At 36.1% G+C, this 20,019-nt stretch overlaps 1 protein-coding gene across 1 annotated transcript; it reads left to right on the top strand.

Moving 5' to 3' along the window:
- The first annotated feature begins 11,803 nt into the window (after positions 1-11,803).
- LOC127221754 (olfactory receptor 4F15) lies at positions 11,804-12,742 on the top strand. The gene has a single exon (XM_051183759.1). The coding sequence runs from the start codon at positions 11,804-11,806 to the stop codon at positions 12,740-12,742; it is 939 nt and encodes a 312-aa protein (XP_051039716.1).
- Positions 12,743-20,019: the final 7,277 nt, after the last annotated feature.

The following is a 20,019-nucleotide window of genomic DNA, read 5'->3' as shown; positions in this document are numbered from 1 at the left end:
TTAAACAAAATTACACATTGCAGAATAATTAGCTTCTTTAGCAAGTGTTGCTGAGAAAACAGAATTTCCACATGTACAAGAATAAAACTAGATTCTAAACTCATAGGATGTCTTAGTTAGAAACCTAAAATTTTTGGAGAAAATGTAGGAGAAACACTTAATATATAAGCATAGTCATGTAATTTATGAATATAACCTCTACTTACTTGTTAAGGAAATAATACCAATAATTGCCAAAATATATATTATGAATTTTAAAGACTTACACATAGGAAGTAAAACTGATAACCAAATAAAGAGAGAGTTCAAAGAATGTGTATACACAAGTCCATAGAATAATAGTATGCATTTACTAGTTATGTACTTATGGTAAGCTTAACTCATTGATTACATGGAGAATTTTAAACTAAATAGAAAATATTCAAATAATACAATAAGTACATGACCTAATAAAATGAATAAAGTTCTTAAAATATGAAGAACAAATATCATCATTATCTATCAGAGAAAGAAAATTTAGAAACACATTGAGATTCCATTTCACCAAAGCCATAATGAGAATCATTTAGAAAACAAGAAAAAAAGTGCCATGACTCATGATGACTAAAAGAGAGACTTTAATGAAAATGCCAACTGTCCACCATGGAAATTTCTAAATAAATGAATAAAAACTGTTAAGAGTTCTAAACTCCAACCCAAGGAAGTTAACTACACTCACAACGACATAAGCAATAGATAATCCCACTTCATCAGAACCCAAAAGAAAACACTGGGAAAATATATTCAAAAAACAACTGCCAAGAACAAATCTAAAACAAACAAGAATTAACAACCAATGATCCTTACTTATCCTCAAAAATAGTGGTCTTAACTAGCCTATTAAAAGACACAGGCTAACAGAATGGATATGAAAACAGAATCCATCCTTCTGCTGCATGCAAGAAACATATCTATGCTTCAAAGACAGACATTACCTCAGGGTAAAGGGTTGGGAAAGGGTCAAATGGACCCAAGAAGCAAGCAGGTATGTCTATCCTAATATCTAACAAGTTAAGACTTCAACCAAAATCAATCAAGAGAGATGAAGAAGGTCATTTCATATTCATCACAGGAGAAATCCATCAGTACAAAGTCTCAATTCTGAACATCTATGCCCCAAATACAAAGGTACCCGCATTCATAAAAGAAATACTACTAAAACTCAAAGCTCACATAAAACCTCACACACTCCTACTGGGAGACTTCAACACTGTACTCTCACCACTAGACAGGACCACCAGACAGAAACTTAACAAAGAACAAATTAACAGAAGTTATGTCCCAATTAGGTTTAACAGATATCTATAGAACATTCCATACAAACACAGAAGGATATACCTTCTTCACACCTCCACATGGAACCTTCTCTAAAATTGACCACATACTAGGCAACATAATAAATCTCAACAGAAATGAAAAATTGTAATAGTTCCCTGTATCTTATCAGCTCACCATGCTTTAATGTTGGATTTCAATAACAACACAAATTGCAGAAACCCTATAAACTATATAGAAACTGAACAATGCACAATTTCACCATTCCTGGCTCAAGGAAGAAATAAAAAAAGAAATTAAAGATTTCCTAGAATTCAACAAGAATGAAGACACAACATGTCTGAATTTATGGGACACTTTGAAAGCAGTGTTACGAGGAAAGTTCATTGCACTAAGTGTCCATATGAAGAAAACGAAGGATAGTCACATTAGAGAATTAACAGCACACTGAAAGCCCTAAGAAAAAACAGAAGCAAACTCACCCTGGAGGAGCTGACACCAAGAAATAATCAATTTGCAGGCTGAAATCAATAAACTAGAAACCAGGAAAACAATACAAAAAAAAAATCAATGTAACAAAGAGTTGGTTGTTCAAGAAAATAACCAAGATAGGCAGATCTTTATCCAAACTAACCAAAAAGAAGAGAAAGAACATGCAAATCAACAAAATCAGAAACAAAAAGGGAGACATAACAACAGAAACTGAGGAAATCCAGAGAATTTTTAGGTCATAGTTTGAAAACCCATACTCCACACATTTTGAAAATTCAAAGGTAATTAACAAATTTCTGGATAGTGATCACTTACCAAGATTAAAGCAAGAACAGATAAGCAACTTACATAGACCTATAATCCCTAATGAAATAGAAGCAGTCATCAGAAGACTTCCACCAAAAAAAGCTCAGGGCCAGATGGCTTCAGTGCAAAATTCTACCAGAAATTCAAAGAGCTAATATTGATACTCCTTAAATTGTTCAACACAATAGAAGCAGAAGGTTTATTACCAAACTCTTTTTTCAAGGCCACATGGCTTGGTACCCAAGCCACACAAAGACACAACTAAGAAAGAGAACTACACACCAACATCCCTCATGAACATTGATGCAATAATACTCAATAAAATACTTTCATGAAATCCAAGAACACATGAGAAAAATCATCCACCATGACCAAGTAGGCTTCATCCCTGGGATGCAAGGATGGTTCAACATACGAAATATATCAATTGAAATCCACCATATAAACAAACTGAAAAAGAAAAACCACATGATCATCTCACTAGATGCTGAAAAAGCCTTTGACAAAATCCAACACCCTTTCATGATAAAAGTCTTGGAAAGATCAGGGATAACAGGAACATACCTAAATATAATAAGAGCAATATACAGTAAACCAACAGCCAACAGCCAACTGAATAGAGAGAAGCTTAAGGCGATTCCTTTAAAATCAGGAACAAGACAAGGCTGCCCTCTCTCTCCATATCTCTTCAATATTGTACTTGAAGTTCTAGCTAAAGCAATTAGACAACAAAAGGAGATCAAGGGATACAAATTGGAAAAGAAGTCAAACTGTCACTATTCGCAGATGATATGATAGTTTACATAAGTGACCAGAAAAAAAATCTAGCAGGTAATTCCAACAACTGATAAACACCTTCTGAAAAGAGGCAGGATACAAGATAAACTCAAAAAAAAAAATCAGTAGCCCTTACTATATACAGATGACAAAGGGGCTGAGAAAGAAATCAGAGAAACATCACTTTTTACAATAGCCACAAACAACATAAAATATCTTGTTGTAATGCTTAGCAAACAAGTGAAAAACCTATATAGCAAGAACTTTGTGTCTTTAAAGAAAGAAATTAAAGGAGATACCAGAAAATGGAAAGATCTTCCATGCTCTTGGATAGGTAGGATAAACATAGTAAAAATTGCCAAAATCAATCTACAGTTTCAATTCAATCCCCATCAAAATACCAGCACAATTCTTCATCTTGAAATGATAATACTCAACTTTATATGTAATAACAAAAGACCCAGGATAGCCAAAGCAACCCTGTACAATAAAGAAACTTCAGGAGCCAAAACCATCCCTGACTTCAAATTTTACTATAGAGCTACAGTCCTGAAAACAGCTTGGTATTGGCACAAAAATAGATAAGTAGACCATTGGAATTGAATTGAAAATCCTGGTATTAACCCACACACCTATGAACACCTAATTTTTGATAAAGCAGCTAAAATTATACAATGGAAGGAGGAAAGCATGTTCAACAAATGGTGCTAGCACAATTTCTATCACCATGCACAAAACTTAAGTCAAAATGGATCAAAGAATTCTACCATATAAGCCAACTATACCACCCCTGACTATTTACCCTCAAGATTCTAAGTCAACCTTTAACAGAGATATTTATACATAATGTTTATTACAGCACTATTTACAGTGGTTATGTCAATAGTTCAATCTATGTGTCCAACCACAGATAAGTAAATGAATCAAATGTCATTTACATACATAATGGAAATGTTTTCAGTCAAAAGAAGAGCAAGGTTATATCATTTGTAGGAAAATGGACATATTTATATATAACCATATTTATTGAATTAAACCAGTCTGTGAGTTAAAAGTTTCCTTTCAGATATGACTCCTGGGCTTTATATAAACTTGTAAGTTCACTTATGTTTGAATGTATCATGCAAAAGTAGAAGTGACACAAACTGTCTAGGAGAACAAAGGAAGTTAGCAAAGATGGAAGGGAATGAGGGAGGGAAGTGGTTATTGTGCAAATATGTTCAGCTTACACTATGGGTATGTTGTCCTAATATTTCTATTGCTGTGAAGAAATATCCATGGCAACTCTTATAAAGAAAAACATTTAATTGGGTAGCTTACAGTTCACAACTTGAGTACATTATCATCATGGTGGACCATGGCAACATGCAGGCAGATATGAGGCTCAAGAAGGAGCTAAGAATTCTACATATTTCAACCACAAGCAACAAGAAGTGAACTGAGAAAATGGGTGTGGCTTGAGCACATATGAGACCTCAAAACCCTTTTATACAGTGACTCACTTGCTCTAACAAGGCCAATTCTACTCCAAAATATGCCACATCTCCTAATAGGGCCATTCCCTATGAGCTACTGAGGATCAATTACATTCAAACTACCACACATGTACAAGAATGCTGAGTGTCATAAATCTCTGTAAATAATGAAAATATGGAGTTATTTAAAAAAATAAAACACAATGCTGGCTAAGAGCTAAGCAGCTTTGAAAATCAGATAAATGTGATAACAATATCTGAGAACGCAGTCAGATGTAATGGAAAACATTGTCAGTTTCTGAAGTAGACTGAAATCCCTAAAGTGAAATTAATCAAGTTATCATGTTCAGGGGACAGAGAAAGACAAATGTCAAAGCAATCATTCTTTCAGGTATTTCCTCATCTTTCCTGCTGTGGGTGAAACCTGATCTTTCAGGCATAGGTGATCTTCTGACCCTATAGGAATGATTATATTTTGCAGAGAAGTCTGCTTATCAAAAAGCCAAAATAATTATATATATATATATATATATATATATATATATATATATATATATATTTCCCCTTTGCTTTTCCTTCCTATAATCCACCATGGTTCACACTTTGCTCTATCTTAAATTCCTTAATACCACCTTCTCTGTTTATTTAATAGTAGTTGTTTTATATAAAATAATTGGTATGCCTTACTTAAAAATATTAATTTCATTTTCTTTCTGTTTTTTTTTTCAAAGTGGAGTTGCTGCAGATGCCCTCAATGTCTCTAATTCTCAATTATGAGCCTACATTCATCAAAAGCATGGCAACAGAAGTTTACTTGCACATAACAACCAGAGGCAGCAGGGATCATTGACTTCCATGTGGTTTCCAATGGCTACATGGACAACAGACTTCCACATGTCTCTGGAAGCATAGACTTCATCATGGTCTTCAGTGGCAACATGGACAGCGGACACCAAAATGGACCCAGCATGCATCAAGGACTATAGCATTGTTTCCAGTGGCATCTAGGACTATAGGCATTCACACAATCTCCAACAGCACCATGGAAGATGGGCCTCAACATGGTCCCTGGTGGCAGCACAGAGCATTGACCTCATCACAGCCTCTGCTGGCAGCACTGAACTCAGACAACAAAACAGCCCCCAGGAACAGTACAGATCACAGATTTCAACATGGTGTTAGGCTGCAACAGATACCATAAAAATCAACATGGCCCATGTGGCAGCCGTGATCATGGACTCAACATGGCCTCCAGACGCAAAATGGACCATGGACACTAAGCTAGCCCTTGGTGGCAGCACAGACCATAGATATCTACATGGTCTTAGGTAGCAGCACAGGACACACACATCAACCTGGCCACTTGCAGCAACATGGATCATATGTTCCTCAGTAGGCATTGACATTGCCTCAAGAAACCATAGGAGAGTCCTTAAATATTTGTTATAAATATGCTGAAGTATAGCTCTTCATATGAGTTTATGAACAATATATATCTAATACTGGTCATGAAAAGTAAAATTGGTATTAAATTTTTGTCCTGTGTACTATAGCAATGGCATGAACTGTTTACTTGATTTGCTAATAGCTACACCCTGGTCACTGATATTAGCTGAAGAAGTAAGTAACTTAAGACAGTCTACTGCCTGGTAATAGTGGTTGTCCTTAAAGAAATTGTTGGTTACAATTTAACATGTGGATGTCTCTTAAATGTATTCTTTGGTTAAACGTTTAGTATTTTCTCACTCTTCCTACCATTGGGATTCCAACACAGAATTCCCATGATGAATTGACTGAGGACTATTAGGACACCACTATCACCAAGTGGTCACCGAGAACTGAATTTTGTGCTCTGTTGATCTAACTTCTTAGTCATGTGCCAATAGTACTCACAGGAACCAGCAAAAAAAAAAATTTAAACAACTGGAATTATTGTGTACTAAAATACATTTTCTTCTTCATTTTTTTCTGATAAGGTAAGAAAAAAAGAGAAGTGGGTGGGGTGTTAAAGTGTCAAAAGTATAAGGGTTCTCTCTCTTGGCACATTCATCATCATTTATTAAAATTCTTTTAAATGCCTAGTTTTCATAATGGAAACTAGTTTGTTTCATGGTGCATAAAAAAGAGATATATACTACTCTAGTAAGTGATTTTTTATTGTATCTGAGGAACATTAAAAATATAATACATTCACAAGTGACTTTTTTTCTCCTTTTACTCACCATACTGCTGGGTTAGATAAATCTGTATATTCTCTCATATTCATTCAAGGGAATCTTACAAAGAGCTTCAGTTTCCTTTGCATTATGTGTCTCACAAAACAGGAGATCGACCTAAATGTTACACTTAGGAACCACAGGTCTTATGCGTGCTGGATGTAGGAGCAGAGAAAGTATTATTTTTTACTTTATCAAGGTTGCTTCTCCAACACAAATGTACCTTACTTTATAGCAATATACATTTATATGTGTACGTTATTCTTCAGTGCCTTTAAAGCCCGTATACATAGTTATAGTAAAAGTAATTTGAAGTTTATAGGACAGTAAATATAAGAAAAAGCACATATTTTACTGAAAAATTAGTTTTTATCTGGTATCAAAGCTTTCTCTGGTAGGTTACAGAGGCATATTGCACAAGATTATGTTTTAAATAAAAACCAAATATATCATGTATATTTCTTACATATGATTTAAGTCCTGTTTTACTTTGTACACATATTTAAAATGTTGACTTTTATACTTATTTTTCTTTTATTTTTATCTTATGCTTATAAATCTTTGAAGATGCACATCAATAAGTGGCAATAAATATAGTTATAGCTGTTCAAAAAATTTAAGGATGTGAATAATTAATTACCTATTAATGGGTAAGTTATGTTTTACTGCTGAAAAGAAGTCTTTTTACAAATACTTCTAAAAATATATAAACAAGATATTTGGACAATCTGTAAGAACACATTACACAATATCTTCATAACTAAAGCAGGAATAAGAGGTGAAAGTTTTAAATGGGTCACCTTAATAATAGCACCAATTTATAATGACCACAAACAGTTATTTTTGTAAGTATTCAAAGTTATTATAACAAATTCATAAAAGTACAGAGTTGAAAATATCTTCTGTAATTCTAACCTTTACTTAAAACAGAAATGGGCAGTAGCAAAGACTCACCATAAAACTAGAAAAAACAAAGTTTGTGTATACCTTCTTTTACAACATTTCAATTATTTTTAATTAATATGATTAGTGAAACAACCATGATTGAAGATGTTAAACAATTGGATAGCAATACATTTTATATTTAGTTTGAAAACTATTTCATCGTTGCTGGAAAAAACTGGTTTAATAGGTAGAAATACTCAATGATATAAGCAAACTTTAAAATAAATACCCATTGAGATAACTGTAGGCATGAATAGAAGGACAAGTAAAATCAGAGTTAATGCAGTGGAGTTTAAAGTGAGCCAAGGTTACTTCATTGATAATAACTGAGAAACAGCATAAACTAATTGCTGCAAATAATACTTACAGTTCCCACTGCTGCTGTTTCCAATTCTTGCTTCCTTTAGGAGAATTAAAGTACCAGGAAAGCACAATTGTCCTGTGAGGTCTGGTTAGTTTTCTGGATAGAGTTAAATCACAAGCAAATGAAGTACATTTCCCAAGGAAGAAATGAGGTTATACATCTGTAGGAAAGAATATTTAGTCAATATGAATATAGCAGATTTCACATGGGCATGCCAGCATTTGTCTTCAAAAGTGTCCCTAATTGTAAACACACCCCAACTTCTCAAAGATTTGGATAAGACAGGGGGCCCTGAATACCACAGATTCACATTCCCTTTTTGTTTTGTTTGTTTGGCTGGTTTTTTGTTTTGTTTTGTTTTGATTTGTTTTGTTTTTAAGAGACAAGGGTTTCCTCTGTGGCTTTGGAGACTGTCCTGGAACTAGCTCTTGTAGACTAGACTGGTCTCAAACTCACAAAGATCTGCCAGGCTCTGCCTCCCAAGTGCTGGGATTAAAGGTGTGTTCCAACAATACCTGGCTCTTGTCAAATCTTATTTTGTTTGTTCTGTAGGTTTTGCTACCATCTGGAGACTTTATCTTTTGATTTGTTAAAAAAAAAGTAATGTATTCATGCACTCTCCAAATATCAACACTAATGTCAGACTATCCCTTGGATGACTTTCTAATTTATTAAACTCAATTTCTAGACTTAGTACATGGTGACAAGCAGGTAGGAGGAACTAACATACTCTAATTGGCAATGTAGTTTGCAGTTGCATAGTCATGAACAAAATAGAATGAAATTTTGTGTACCAATGTACTAGATCATCCATCCAAGCATGCATGTATCTAAGTACTCATGAATGATTATTGAATAGTTGGTTGGGCTGGAATTTGTGACTAAGATACTGTCTTTATTGATAGGGAAAGAACAGCCAACAAAATAGTCAAATATCACTACAAGTATCAGCAGTCTTATGATGGATGACTGTATAAAATGATACAGGAACACAAAGGTCTGTGTCTAACACAGGCTGTGAAGGAAGAAGAAACTCTCCTGGCAAAGATGAGGCATGAAGTTGATGTGTGGATAGGAAAAGTCTGCAAAATGCAGGCCTGTAGTGATTCAACCATGGCAAGGAATCAGGGAAATAAACAGGATTATCCAAGTGTTTGAAGAAAATTGGAAAGTACCTTTGAATTGTGAGAGAAATTTAAATGTTTGAAAGGGAGATAGTATACAAGGCATGAGGACTGTATACGTAGCAATTTACTGAAGTTATTAAAGAATAGGTAAATAAATCAAGTGACCCAGAAACTCTTGTCTCTTCTTCTTGTTTAAATCTTCCCATTTTTTTTCCTATGTCTCTTGCTTTTTTTATTCTGCTTTGGTCATTTTTTTTTTAACTTATTCCTCTTATTTTAAACACCTTTGTTCTTTTAAAACTGAGTGATGTAAGGCATCTCTTAAACAATACATTTGCCATCTATTTATATTAGCAGATCTACCTATTCATTCTTTAGTAAGGTGTGTTTCTTTAAGGTCTTTAACTCATTTTTAAGTGAATTGCTCCTAAAACACTTCTTACCTCACCTTCTGGAATTGTGATCAATCTGAATAAACATTTTGTTCTCAGAATATTCATTTTAGGAGGTTAATAGAGTGCAAATACATGATGTATTTGAATGAAAATATTTTTAGGAATTCAGTCACTTTCTAAAATACACAATGATAAATTTTAATAAATATGCACTTTAATGTCCATGCATTAAATGGCCAATATGTAGAAACAACTGAAGACACTAGGCATAAAGAGTGCTTTCCTATCAAGGTTCAAGTCCCAACATTGAAAAAGAATGAACTTTTTAAAATTAAATTATGACAATTTTTAATTGTAAAATACTACTGGAGACCTTGGTATGTCACAGTTGTCATTACTCACCTAATTGTCTAATTTGCTCATTCTAAGTCCTGCTCTGCTTCATCCCATTGTTTCCAATATAATTCTTATCATGCAGTGACATTATGTTAGGACCTCCTAGCATTGTCACTACAATGTTTCCTTTCAGCTATGATATCATATCATATCCTTAGTTTATAGAGTGTCTAACTAGTCTTGTGTAATCAACAAGGCCCAAAATCATCATTGATTCTGTAGTCATGAAACAGGTACTAGTTCAACTGATAGTACTGCAGTGGTAAACTCAGAAGCCTGGAGGGTGCTGAGTGGCAACACAGACAGCCACAGTCACAGGGTCAAGAGGGAGCAATGTATGGTGTTCAGTTCAGGCTTCATAAAGCATTATTTATAAAGGGGGAAATAGCTTAGAAAATTCCAAGATTATATCAAAATATTACAAGGAAAAATAAAACAAATTTTAGGTGGGCACACTGAGATTGATCTTTGACTGTATTAGATATATTGAAATAATAATCTATTATGTTCAAGAAATAAATAAATACTGGCCTAAAGCCAGTAACCATTACTTCTATGTTTTTGCCATTCTAGTGTTAATATAAAATTGTTTCCTAAATTGGTTTTGTTTTCTTACAAACCAGAATATATTACAAACATATTTTCTTTTTTGTTATTAATCTGTATAAGAATTGCTGCTTCGCCCACCTGAATATATTATGACTAATTTATTTTTTATTCAAGTTACATTATTTTTTAGAAGTAGTTGAGAACATATCATTTACCCAATAGCACATGGTACTGGCAACTTTTACAAAGATTCATATAATGGAATATTAGTCTAAGACTATCTTACTATAGCTAAGGCATGATTCATATTTTAATTTTAAGTAGAAAAGTATATTTCCTCAGAGTTTCCTTTGTGATATATTCATTTATGCTCAGTTTTCTATGTACAAAATAGTATCATAAGATTTAAAATTTATATATCTTTCATTACATGTGTTATGGATTTATTTAATATACTAATTAATTATATTAATTTCCTAATTTGTCCATAGCCTTTATCTATTTACCATAAATTTCATTTTATCTATATCTTAATATGCATTCTCTTACAATTATTTTATTATAAAAACTTGTATAAAATATTTGAATATTGGAATGCAAGAGTACTGTTTCTTCTGTAAACATTGTGCCCATGGGTCCATACTTACTATGATCTCTTCACATAATTAAGTAAAAACATGCATATTACATTTAAAAGCATTTTAACATAGCAGTAAAACTCCTGGTAGTTGCAAAAGTCATTCTCCTTCCCCAAGTTTATTAATTTGGCACCCTTTTATGATTTTACATCCTTCCATTATTTTAGTTATACTACAGCTACTAATCATTCCCCAAAAGGTTAACACAATTCCTTTAATTCATTTCCAATATGTGTATACATATTTATTAACACATATATGAAACTTCATCTGAACAATAAATTTATTGAGCATTTATTTGTTGCTGAGTTTTTTATAACATTATGCTCCTAGATATTTCTAAGTCATTTTCCCTGTGAATACCTCTCACTTACTCACTCACCTAACATTATTGTTTCTTTATATCATAAAACAGACCTTCCGGACTGGTATGTGGTACAGCTGGAAGCTAATGTACCATCCAGTTCCTGAATCATGTCCACATAACTTACTCATAATATCCCACATAATGTTATTACACATTTCATTTCTCACTTAACACCTAGAAAGCACACTATAGAAGATAGGGCCTGTGTTTATTGCCTATGATGTAGTACCTGGCACAAAGCACTTGTACATATAGTTCTCTGTATTATCTGCCCAGTTATTGAACACCTGTTAAATGAATGAGCAAGTACATTTTCAAAGAGTTTTGCTATTGAAGGTGAACATTTTTCACTGGCATCAGCACTTGCTTATTTTAAATTTATGGTTCATTCCTTTATAATTTTTATTTTTCCTCTCTATTTCAGGAAATACAACAAAGGTTAATGAGTGAAACAAATGACACAGATGTGTCTGAGTTTGTGTTTCTGGGACTTTCAACATCTAGACCAATACAGAATTTCATCCTTTCACTCTCTACAGTGTTTTATGTAGCCATTGTGCTGGGAAATACCCTGGTTGTGCTTACAGTTGCCTTTGACCCACATCTACATTTCCCTATGTACTTTCTTTTGGGAAACCTCTCATTTATTGATTTATGTCTTTCCACCTTAACTGTTCCCAAAATGATTTCTGACCTGTACTCTGGGCATAATACAATCTCATTTCATGGGTGTGTCTTCCAAATGTTTGTCCTTCATGTCCTGGGGGGATCTGAGATGGTGGTGCTGATAGCCATGGCCTGGGACAGATATGTGGCCATATGCAAGCCCCTCCACTACCTGACCATCATGAACCCACGAACATGCCTTTTGCTTCTGTCTGGTGCTTGGGTTATTGGGTTCCTGCATTCAGTGGTTCAACTAGCTTTTGTAATTCATTTGAGATTTTGTGGTCCTAATCAGATAGATAGTTTCTACTGTGATCTTCCTAGGTTTATCAAACTTTCCTGCAAAGACTCGTACAGAATGGAGTTCATGGTTGCTGCCAACAGTGGCATTATTTCTATTGGCACCTTCTTCTTATTGATTGTTTCCTACATTTTTATCCTGTTCACTGTGTGGAAACATTCATCAGGTGACTTGTCCAAGGCCCTCTCTACACTTTCTGCTCACATCTCTGTGGTAGTTTTGTTCTTTGGACCATGCATCTTCGTGTACATGTGGCCATTTCCTACTGTACCAGTAGATAAGTTTCTTGCTATTCTGGACTTCATGATTACACCCATCCTGAACCCTGCCATTTACACTCTGAGGAACAAAGACATGAAGGTGGCAATGAGGAAACTAAGTGATCAACTCCTGCGTTTTAGGAAAATGTCCTAAATAATTCGTAATAATAAAAGCTACTTAGAGTGAGTTCAAATGCACTCAAATATTAAATATTCTATAGGACAATTTTTAATTTTTTAATTTAGTTTAATCCTCTTGAGACTTATCTATTGTGCTTTATTTATTTTTCTTTTTTTTTTGTTTAATTTTATATAACAAAGTCCAATTAAATGAAAACAAACATTTATACACAATATTTGGGAATTTGGGCATCGTTCTTTCCAAACTACTTCCTGCTGGTAAGGGGCGCTGTCTTGGGGGATTCGATGAAGATTCAGATATCCTAGCTGTAGTCTGTAGGGCTGTTTTGTCCAGTTGTTTGGAATGTAGGATCAGCTTGTACTCTGTTTCAGGCGGTCTGGCTTGATCAAACCACATTAGTCTGGAAGGAATCCACATCTTTTCATTTTCTGTGGAAACAAAAATAGAAATCCTTTTCCCCAGTAACTTGTTCTTCAACTTAAATTTTGGAGTCAAAGCGTTTTTTTTTTTTTTTAATTTATTATTTTACATGTCGATCCCAGTTCCCTCTCCCTCCCTCCCTCCCTCCAGCCCCTCCCTCCTTCCCTCCCCCCCCCCTCCTCCCTTTTTCCCTCCCTTTTGCCCTCTCTGCCCTCTCACATGCACTCAAAACACCCTCCCCTCTCAACCCCCCACCACAATACCCATTTGTAGGGGAATGCCATCCAGTTGGGGTCATGTAGATCTTACAAGACCTGTGAAGTAGGGACTAGGGCTTCTCTCCTATCTCTAGAATAAGGCAGTTATCCCTCCATGGGGCATATGTTTGCAAAGTCCTTTTGTGCACCAGGGATACATCCTGGCTCCACTGTCTGAGGTCTCTTAGACTGCTCAGACCTTCTGGCAGAGACCCATATTCAGGGAGGTCTGAGTCAGTCCCATGTTGGTTTCCCAGCTATCAGTTTAGTGGGCCTTAGCTCCTCCTTGGTCAGGTAAGCTGTCTCTATGTACTTCTACCACATGATCTTGTCCTCTCCATCTGCTTCTGGGTTATAGTTCGACTCAGTGTTTATGTATGGGTGTTTGCTCCTATTTTCAACAGGCATTAGTTGAGGACTCCATGGAGAAATTAGTTGTTGATCTCACTCTCCAGGAAGGGCATTTATGATAGCCTTTCCACGGGAGCTGAGATTGTTAGTTGGGAGCAGTCTTGTAGTTCCCTCGACCTTTCTTTGTGTTCAACTTTATCTTCAAACCAATATTGGATCCCTCTTTTATGTTCTCTCTCTCTGTCTCTGTCTCTGTCTCTCTCTTTCTCTCTCTCTCTTTCTATCTCTCTCTCTTTCTTATTTTCCATTCCTAACCAGGCTCAATCCTCCTGGTTGCACATGCCTTCCTCTCCTCCCCCTCATTTTCTCCTACTTCTCTCTCCATTAGCTGTCCTCCCCCACTTTACCTGAGATCTGGGGGACTTGTCCCTTCCCAGTTCTGTGAGGTACTTTATATGAATCTCTTAGAATACAACTTGTATCCTAGTTCCTCTGGTGATCATTGGATCTAGTTCTAAAATCCATATATGAATGAGTACATACTGTGTTTCTCTTTTTGTGACTGGGTTACCTCATTCAGGATGGTTTCTTCAAGTGCCATCCACTTGCATGCGAATTTCAAGATACCATTATTTTTTTCTGCAGAGTAGTATTCCACTGTGTAGATGTGCCACATCATCATTAACCATTCTTCAATTGAGGGGCATCTAGGTTGCTTCCAGTTTCTTGCTATTTCAAATAGTGCTGCTATGAACATAGTTGAACAGATGTCTTTGTTGCATTGATGTGAATCCTTTGGGTATATGCCTAAGAGGGGGATTGCCGGGTCCTGTGGTAAACTAATTCCCATTTTCCTGAGGAACCGCCATTCTGATCTCCAAAATGGCTGTATGAGTTTGCACTCCCACCAGCAGTGGAGGAGTGTTCCACATTCTCCACATCCTCTCCAACATAAGTCATCACTGGTGTTTCCAATTTTAACCATTCTAGCAGGGGTAAGATGGTATCTCAAAGTTGTTTTGATTTGCATTTCCCTGATAGCTAAGGATGTGGAGCATTTTCTTAAGTGTCTTTCAGCCTTTTTGATTTCCTCCATTGAGAATTCTTTCTTCAGTTCTGTACCCCATTTTTTAATAGGGTTATTTGGTGTTTTGTTGACTAGTTTCTTCAGTTCTTTGTATATTTTGGAGATCAGCCCTTTGTCAGATATAGGATTAGAGAAAATGTTTTCCCAGTCAGTGGGCTGCCTTTTGGTCTTGTCAACTGTGTCCTTTGCCTTACAGAAGCTTCTAAGTTTGAAGAGGTCCCATTTATTAATTGTTTCTTTCAGTGTCTGTGCCCCTGGAGTTATGTTCAAGAAGCAGTCTCCTATACCAATTTGTTCAAGGGTACCTCCTACTCTCTCTTCTAAGAGGTTTAATGTGGCTGGATTGATGTTGAGGTCTTTGATCCATTTGGACTTGAGTTTTGTGCATGGCAACAGACATGGGTCTATCTGCAGTCTTCTACACACCCTCATCCAATTGTGCCAGCACCATTTGTTGAAGATGCTGTCTTTGCCCCATTGTATAATTTTAGCTGTTTTGTCGAAAATCAGGTGTTCATAGGTGCGTGGATTAATATCAGGATTTTCAATTCAATTCCATTGGTCTACCTGTCTATTTTTATGCCAATACCAGGCTGTTTTCAGAACTATAGCTCTGTAGTAGAGCTTAAAGTCAGGAATGGTGATGCCTCCTGAAGTTCTTTTATTGTATAGGGTTGTTTTGGCTATCCTGGGTCTTTTGTTTTTCCATATAAAGTTGATTATTATCCTTTCTAGGTCGGTGAAGAATTGTGGTGGGATTTTAATGGGGATTGCATTGAATCTGTAGATTGCTTTTGGTAAGATTGCCATTTTTACTGTTTATCCTACCTAACCGAGAGCATGGGAGGTCTTTCCATTTTCTGGTATCTTCTTTAATTTCTTTCTTTAGAGTCACAAAGTTCTTATTATATAGATCTTTTCCTTGTTTGGTAAGCGTTACACCAAGATACTTTATGTTGCTTGTGGCTATTGTAAAGGGTGATGTTTCTCTGATTTCTTTCTCTGCCTCTTTGTCGTCTGAAAAAAATAGGGCTACTAATTTTTTTGAGTTTATCTTGTATTCTGCTAGTTTGCTGAAGGAGTTTATCAGCTGTAAGAGTTCCCTGGTAGAGTTTATTGGGTCGCTTATGTAAACTATCATATCATCTGCAAATAGAGACAGTTTGACTTCTTCCTTTCCAATTTGGATGCCCTTGATCTCCTTTTGTTGTCTTATAGCATTAGCTAGAACTTCTAGTATGATATTGAAGAGATATGGAGAGAGAGGACAGCCTTGTCTTGTTCCTGATTTTAGAGGAATTGGCTTAAGTTCCTCTCCATTCAGTTTGATGTTGGCAGTTGGTTTGCTGTATATTGCCCTTATTATGTTTAGGTATGTTCCTGTTATCCCTGACCTCTCTAATACCTTTATCATGAAAGGGTGTTGAATTTTATTGAAGGCTTTTTCCGCATCTAGGGAGATAATCATATGGTTTTTCTTTTTCAGTTTGTTTATATGGTGGATCACGTTGATAGATTTTCGTATGTTAAACCATCCCTGCTATCCAGGTATGAAGCCTACTTGATCATGGTGGATGATTTCTCTGATGTATTTTTGAATTCGGTTTGCCATTATTTTATTGAGTATTTTTGCATCGATGTTCATCAGGGATATTGGTCTGTAGTTTTCTTTCTTAGTTGTGTCTTTGTGAGGTTTGGGTACCAAAGTTATTGTGGCCTCATAAAAAGAGTTTGGCAATAAACCTTCTGTTTCTATCTTGTGGAACAGTTTGAGGAGTAGTGGTATTAGTTCTTCCTTGAATGTCTGGTAGAATTCTGCACTGACTCCATCTGGCCCTGGACTTTTTTTCGTTGGAAGGCTTTCGATGACTGCTTCTATTTCATTGCTGGTTATAGGTCTATTTAAGTTGTTTTTCTGTTCTTGATTTAATTTTGGTAAGTGATAGTTATCCAGAAACTTGTCCATTTCCTTTGAATTTTCAATTTTTGTGGAATACAGATTTTCAAAGTATGACCTGAAAATTGACTGGATTTCCTCTGTGTCTGTTGTTATGTTCCCCATTTCGTTTCTGATTTTGTTAATTTGCATGTTCTGTCTCTGCTTTTTTGTTATATTGGATAAAGGTTTGTCTATCTTATTGATTTTCTCATTGTTGCATTGTTGCATTGATTTTTTGTATTGTTTTCCTGGTTTCTATTTTGTTGATTTCAGCCCTCAAGTTGATTATTTCCTGTTGTCTGCTCCTGCGGGGTGAATTCGCTTCTCTCTGTTCTAAGGTTTTCAGTTGGGCTATTAATTCTTTTATGTGACTATCCTCTGTTTTCTTCATATGGGCACTTAGTGCAATGAACTTCCCTCATAGCACTGCTTTCAAGGTGTCCCATAAGTTCAGATATGTTGTATCCTCATTCTCGTTGAAAAGTAGAAAGTCTTTCATTTCTTTCTTTATTTCTTCTTTGACCCAGGAGTGGTGCAATTGCACATTGTTAATTTTCCATGAGTTTGCAGGTTTTCTGCTATTTGTGTTGTTGTTGAATTCCAATTTTATAGCATGGTGGTCCGATAAGATACAGGGGACTATTCCTATTCTCTTGTATCTGTTGAGGTTTGTTATGTCTCCTAGTATGTGGTCGATTTTAGAGAAGGTTCCATGTGGAGCAGAGAAGAAGGTATATTCTTTTGTCTTTGGATGGAATGTTCTATAGATGTCTGTGAGCCCCAGTTGAGACATAACTTCTGTTAATTCTTTTGTTTCTTTGTTGAGTTTCTGATTTGTGGTCCTGTCTAGTGTTGAGAGTGGTGTATTGAAGTCTCCCACTATAAGTGTGTGAGGTTTTATATGAGCTTTGAGTTTTAATAGTGTTTCTTTTACGAATGTGGGTGACTTTGTATTAGGGGCATAGATGTTCAGAATTGAGACTTTGTGTTCATGGATTTCTCCTGAGATGAATATGAAATGACCGTCTTCATCTCTTTTGACTAGTTTTGGTTTGAAGTCTAACTTGTTAGATATTAGGATATCTACGCCTGCTTGCTTCTTATTTCCATTTGATTGGAAAATCTTTTCCCAACCCTTTACCCTGAGGTAATGTCTATCTTTGGAGCTAAGATGTGTTTCTTGTATGCAGCAGAAGGATGGATTCTGTCTTCGTATCCATTCTGTTAGCCTGTGTCTTTTTATAGGTGAGTTAAGACCATTAATGTTGAGGGTGAGTAAGGTCCATTGATTGTTGATGCTTGTTTGATTTAGGTTTGTTGTTGGCAGTGGTATTGTGAATATATTTGTTCTGCTTCACCCTAGGTTTCTGGTGTAGTTGGATTATCTGTTGCCTACATTTTTGTGGGTGTAGTTACCTTCCTTGGGTTGGAATTTTCCTTCCAATACTTTCTGTAGGGCTGGATTTGTAGATACATATTGGGAAAATCTGGTTTTGTAATTGAATATCTTGTTCTCTTCATCTATATTGACTGAGAGTTTTGCTGGATATAGTAGCCTAGGCTGGCATCCGTGTTCTCTTAATACTTTTGGAACATCTATCCAGGACCTTCTGGCCTTGAGGGTTTCCTTGGAGAAGTCAGGTGTAATTTTGATTGGTCTGCCTTTATATGATACCTGTCCTTTTTCCTTTGCTGCTCTTAATATTCCTTCTTTATTCTGTATGCTAGGTGTTTTGATTATTATATGTTGAGTGGTCCAGCCTATTTGGGGTTCGGTATGCTTCTTGTACTTTCATGGGCATGTCCTTCTTCAGATTTGGAAAGTTTTCCTCGATGATTTTGTTGAATATGTTTTCAGCACCTTTGAGCTGGGCTTCCTCACCTTCCTCTATGCCTATTATTCTTAGGTTTGGCCTTTTCATGGTATCCCATATTTCCTGGGTGTTTTGTGTTAAGGATTTGTTGGATTTATGGTTTTCTTTGGTCGATGAATCTATTTCTTCTAGTTTATCTTCTGTGCCTGAGATTCTTTCTTCCATCTCTTGAATTCTATTGGTTATGCTTGTGCCCGTAGTTGCCGATTTTTTGCCCAGCTTTTCAATTTCCAGCTTTTCTTCCATTTGTGTTGCCTTTATTTTCTCTATTTCGGTTTTCAAGTCTTGAACCGTTTCCTTCACCTGGTTAATTGTTTTTTCTTGGCTTTCTGTACTTTCCTTAAGGAATTTGTTCATTTCTTCCACTTTTTTGTTTGTTTTTTCCTCCATTTCTTTAAGGGATTTTCTCATATCTTCTTTGAGGGCCTCTATCATTTTTATGATTGTGATTTTTAAGTCGTACCCTTCTGCTTCCTCTGCTTTGTTGTTGTGTTCCATTCTAGTTGTTGTAGATTCCCTAGATTCTGGTGGTGTCATGTTTGTCTTTCTGTTGTTAGGTGTTCTCTTGTATTGCCTTCTTCCCATAGTTTCTTCCTGTAGGTGTTGGTGGTGTCTCTTCCCTCTCTCTATGGTCCTTCCCTGATGGGAGTGGTCCTCTGGCCAATAGCTCTGGCCAATAGCTCTGGCCAATGACTGGCAGAAGAGGACGAGGGCTGAGCTTGAACTTGAGAAGGTTTTGCAGGGTAGTGGGATCTCACTGGAAACTGGTGCTCTCCAGCTGAGACCTCGTTCTTTGGCAGGGGCCCGGATTTGGGGGTCAAGGATCTTGCCCACAGGAACTCAGAGTGGACCCACAGAGATAGGCAGATCTCTGGGAGGGGCCCGGGACTCCAGCAGAGGACTGGAGGCGGGGTCAGAGACCAAGCTGGTGGAAATTACAGGTGGTCCCGCGTGGATAGTCAGGTCTCCTTTGTTCGGAGTTGCTCTGAGAGGTCTCCGAAGTAGGGTGGACTGTTGGCTCCACCCTCTGTTCCTCTATTGTGCTTTAAATAAGAGATTACTAATCTTTGTGGGTAAATAAAATCCCATGTTATATAATTCAACTATTTTAAAAAGATTAATTTATTTCAATTAATTTAATTAATTTAATTATTAAGTGTTTTACAAGTGTCTTAGAAACTGTATTCAATGCATGAATGCAGTGTCTATGGAAGCCAAAAGAGGGCATCAGATCCTCTGGAACTAGAGTTACTGATGGTTGTGAATCACTATGTGGTACTGGAAACCAAACCTAGGTCTTTTACAGCATAAATGCTCTTAACCACTGAGTCATCACTCTAGCCACAAAGAACAATTTCTTT

This window comes from Phodopus roborovskii, unplaced genomic scaffold (assembly GCF_943737965.1).
Source record: "Phodopus roborovskii unplaced genomic scaffold, PHOROB, whole genome shotgun sequence".
Classification (NCBI taxonomy): domain Eukaryota; kingdom Metazoa; phylum Chordata; class Mammalia; order Rodentia; family Cricetidae; genus Phodopus; species Phodopus roborovskii.
Note: the sequence above shows the minus strand (reverse complement) of the source record. Positions and strands in the feature narration are given on the sequence as shown.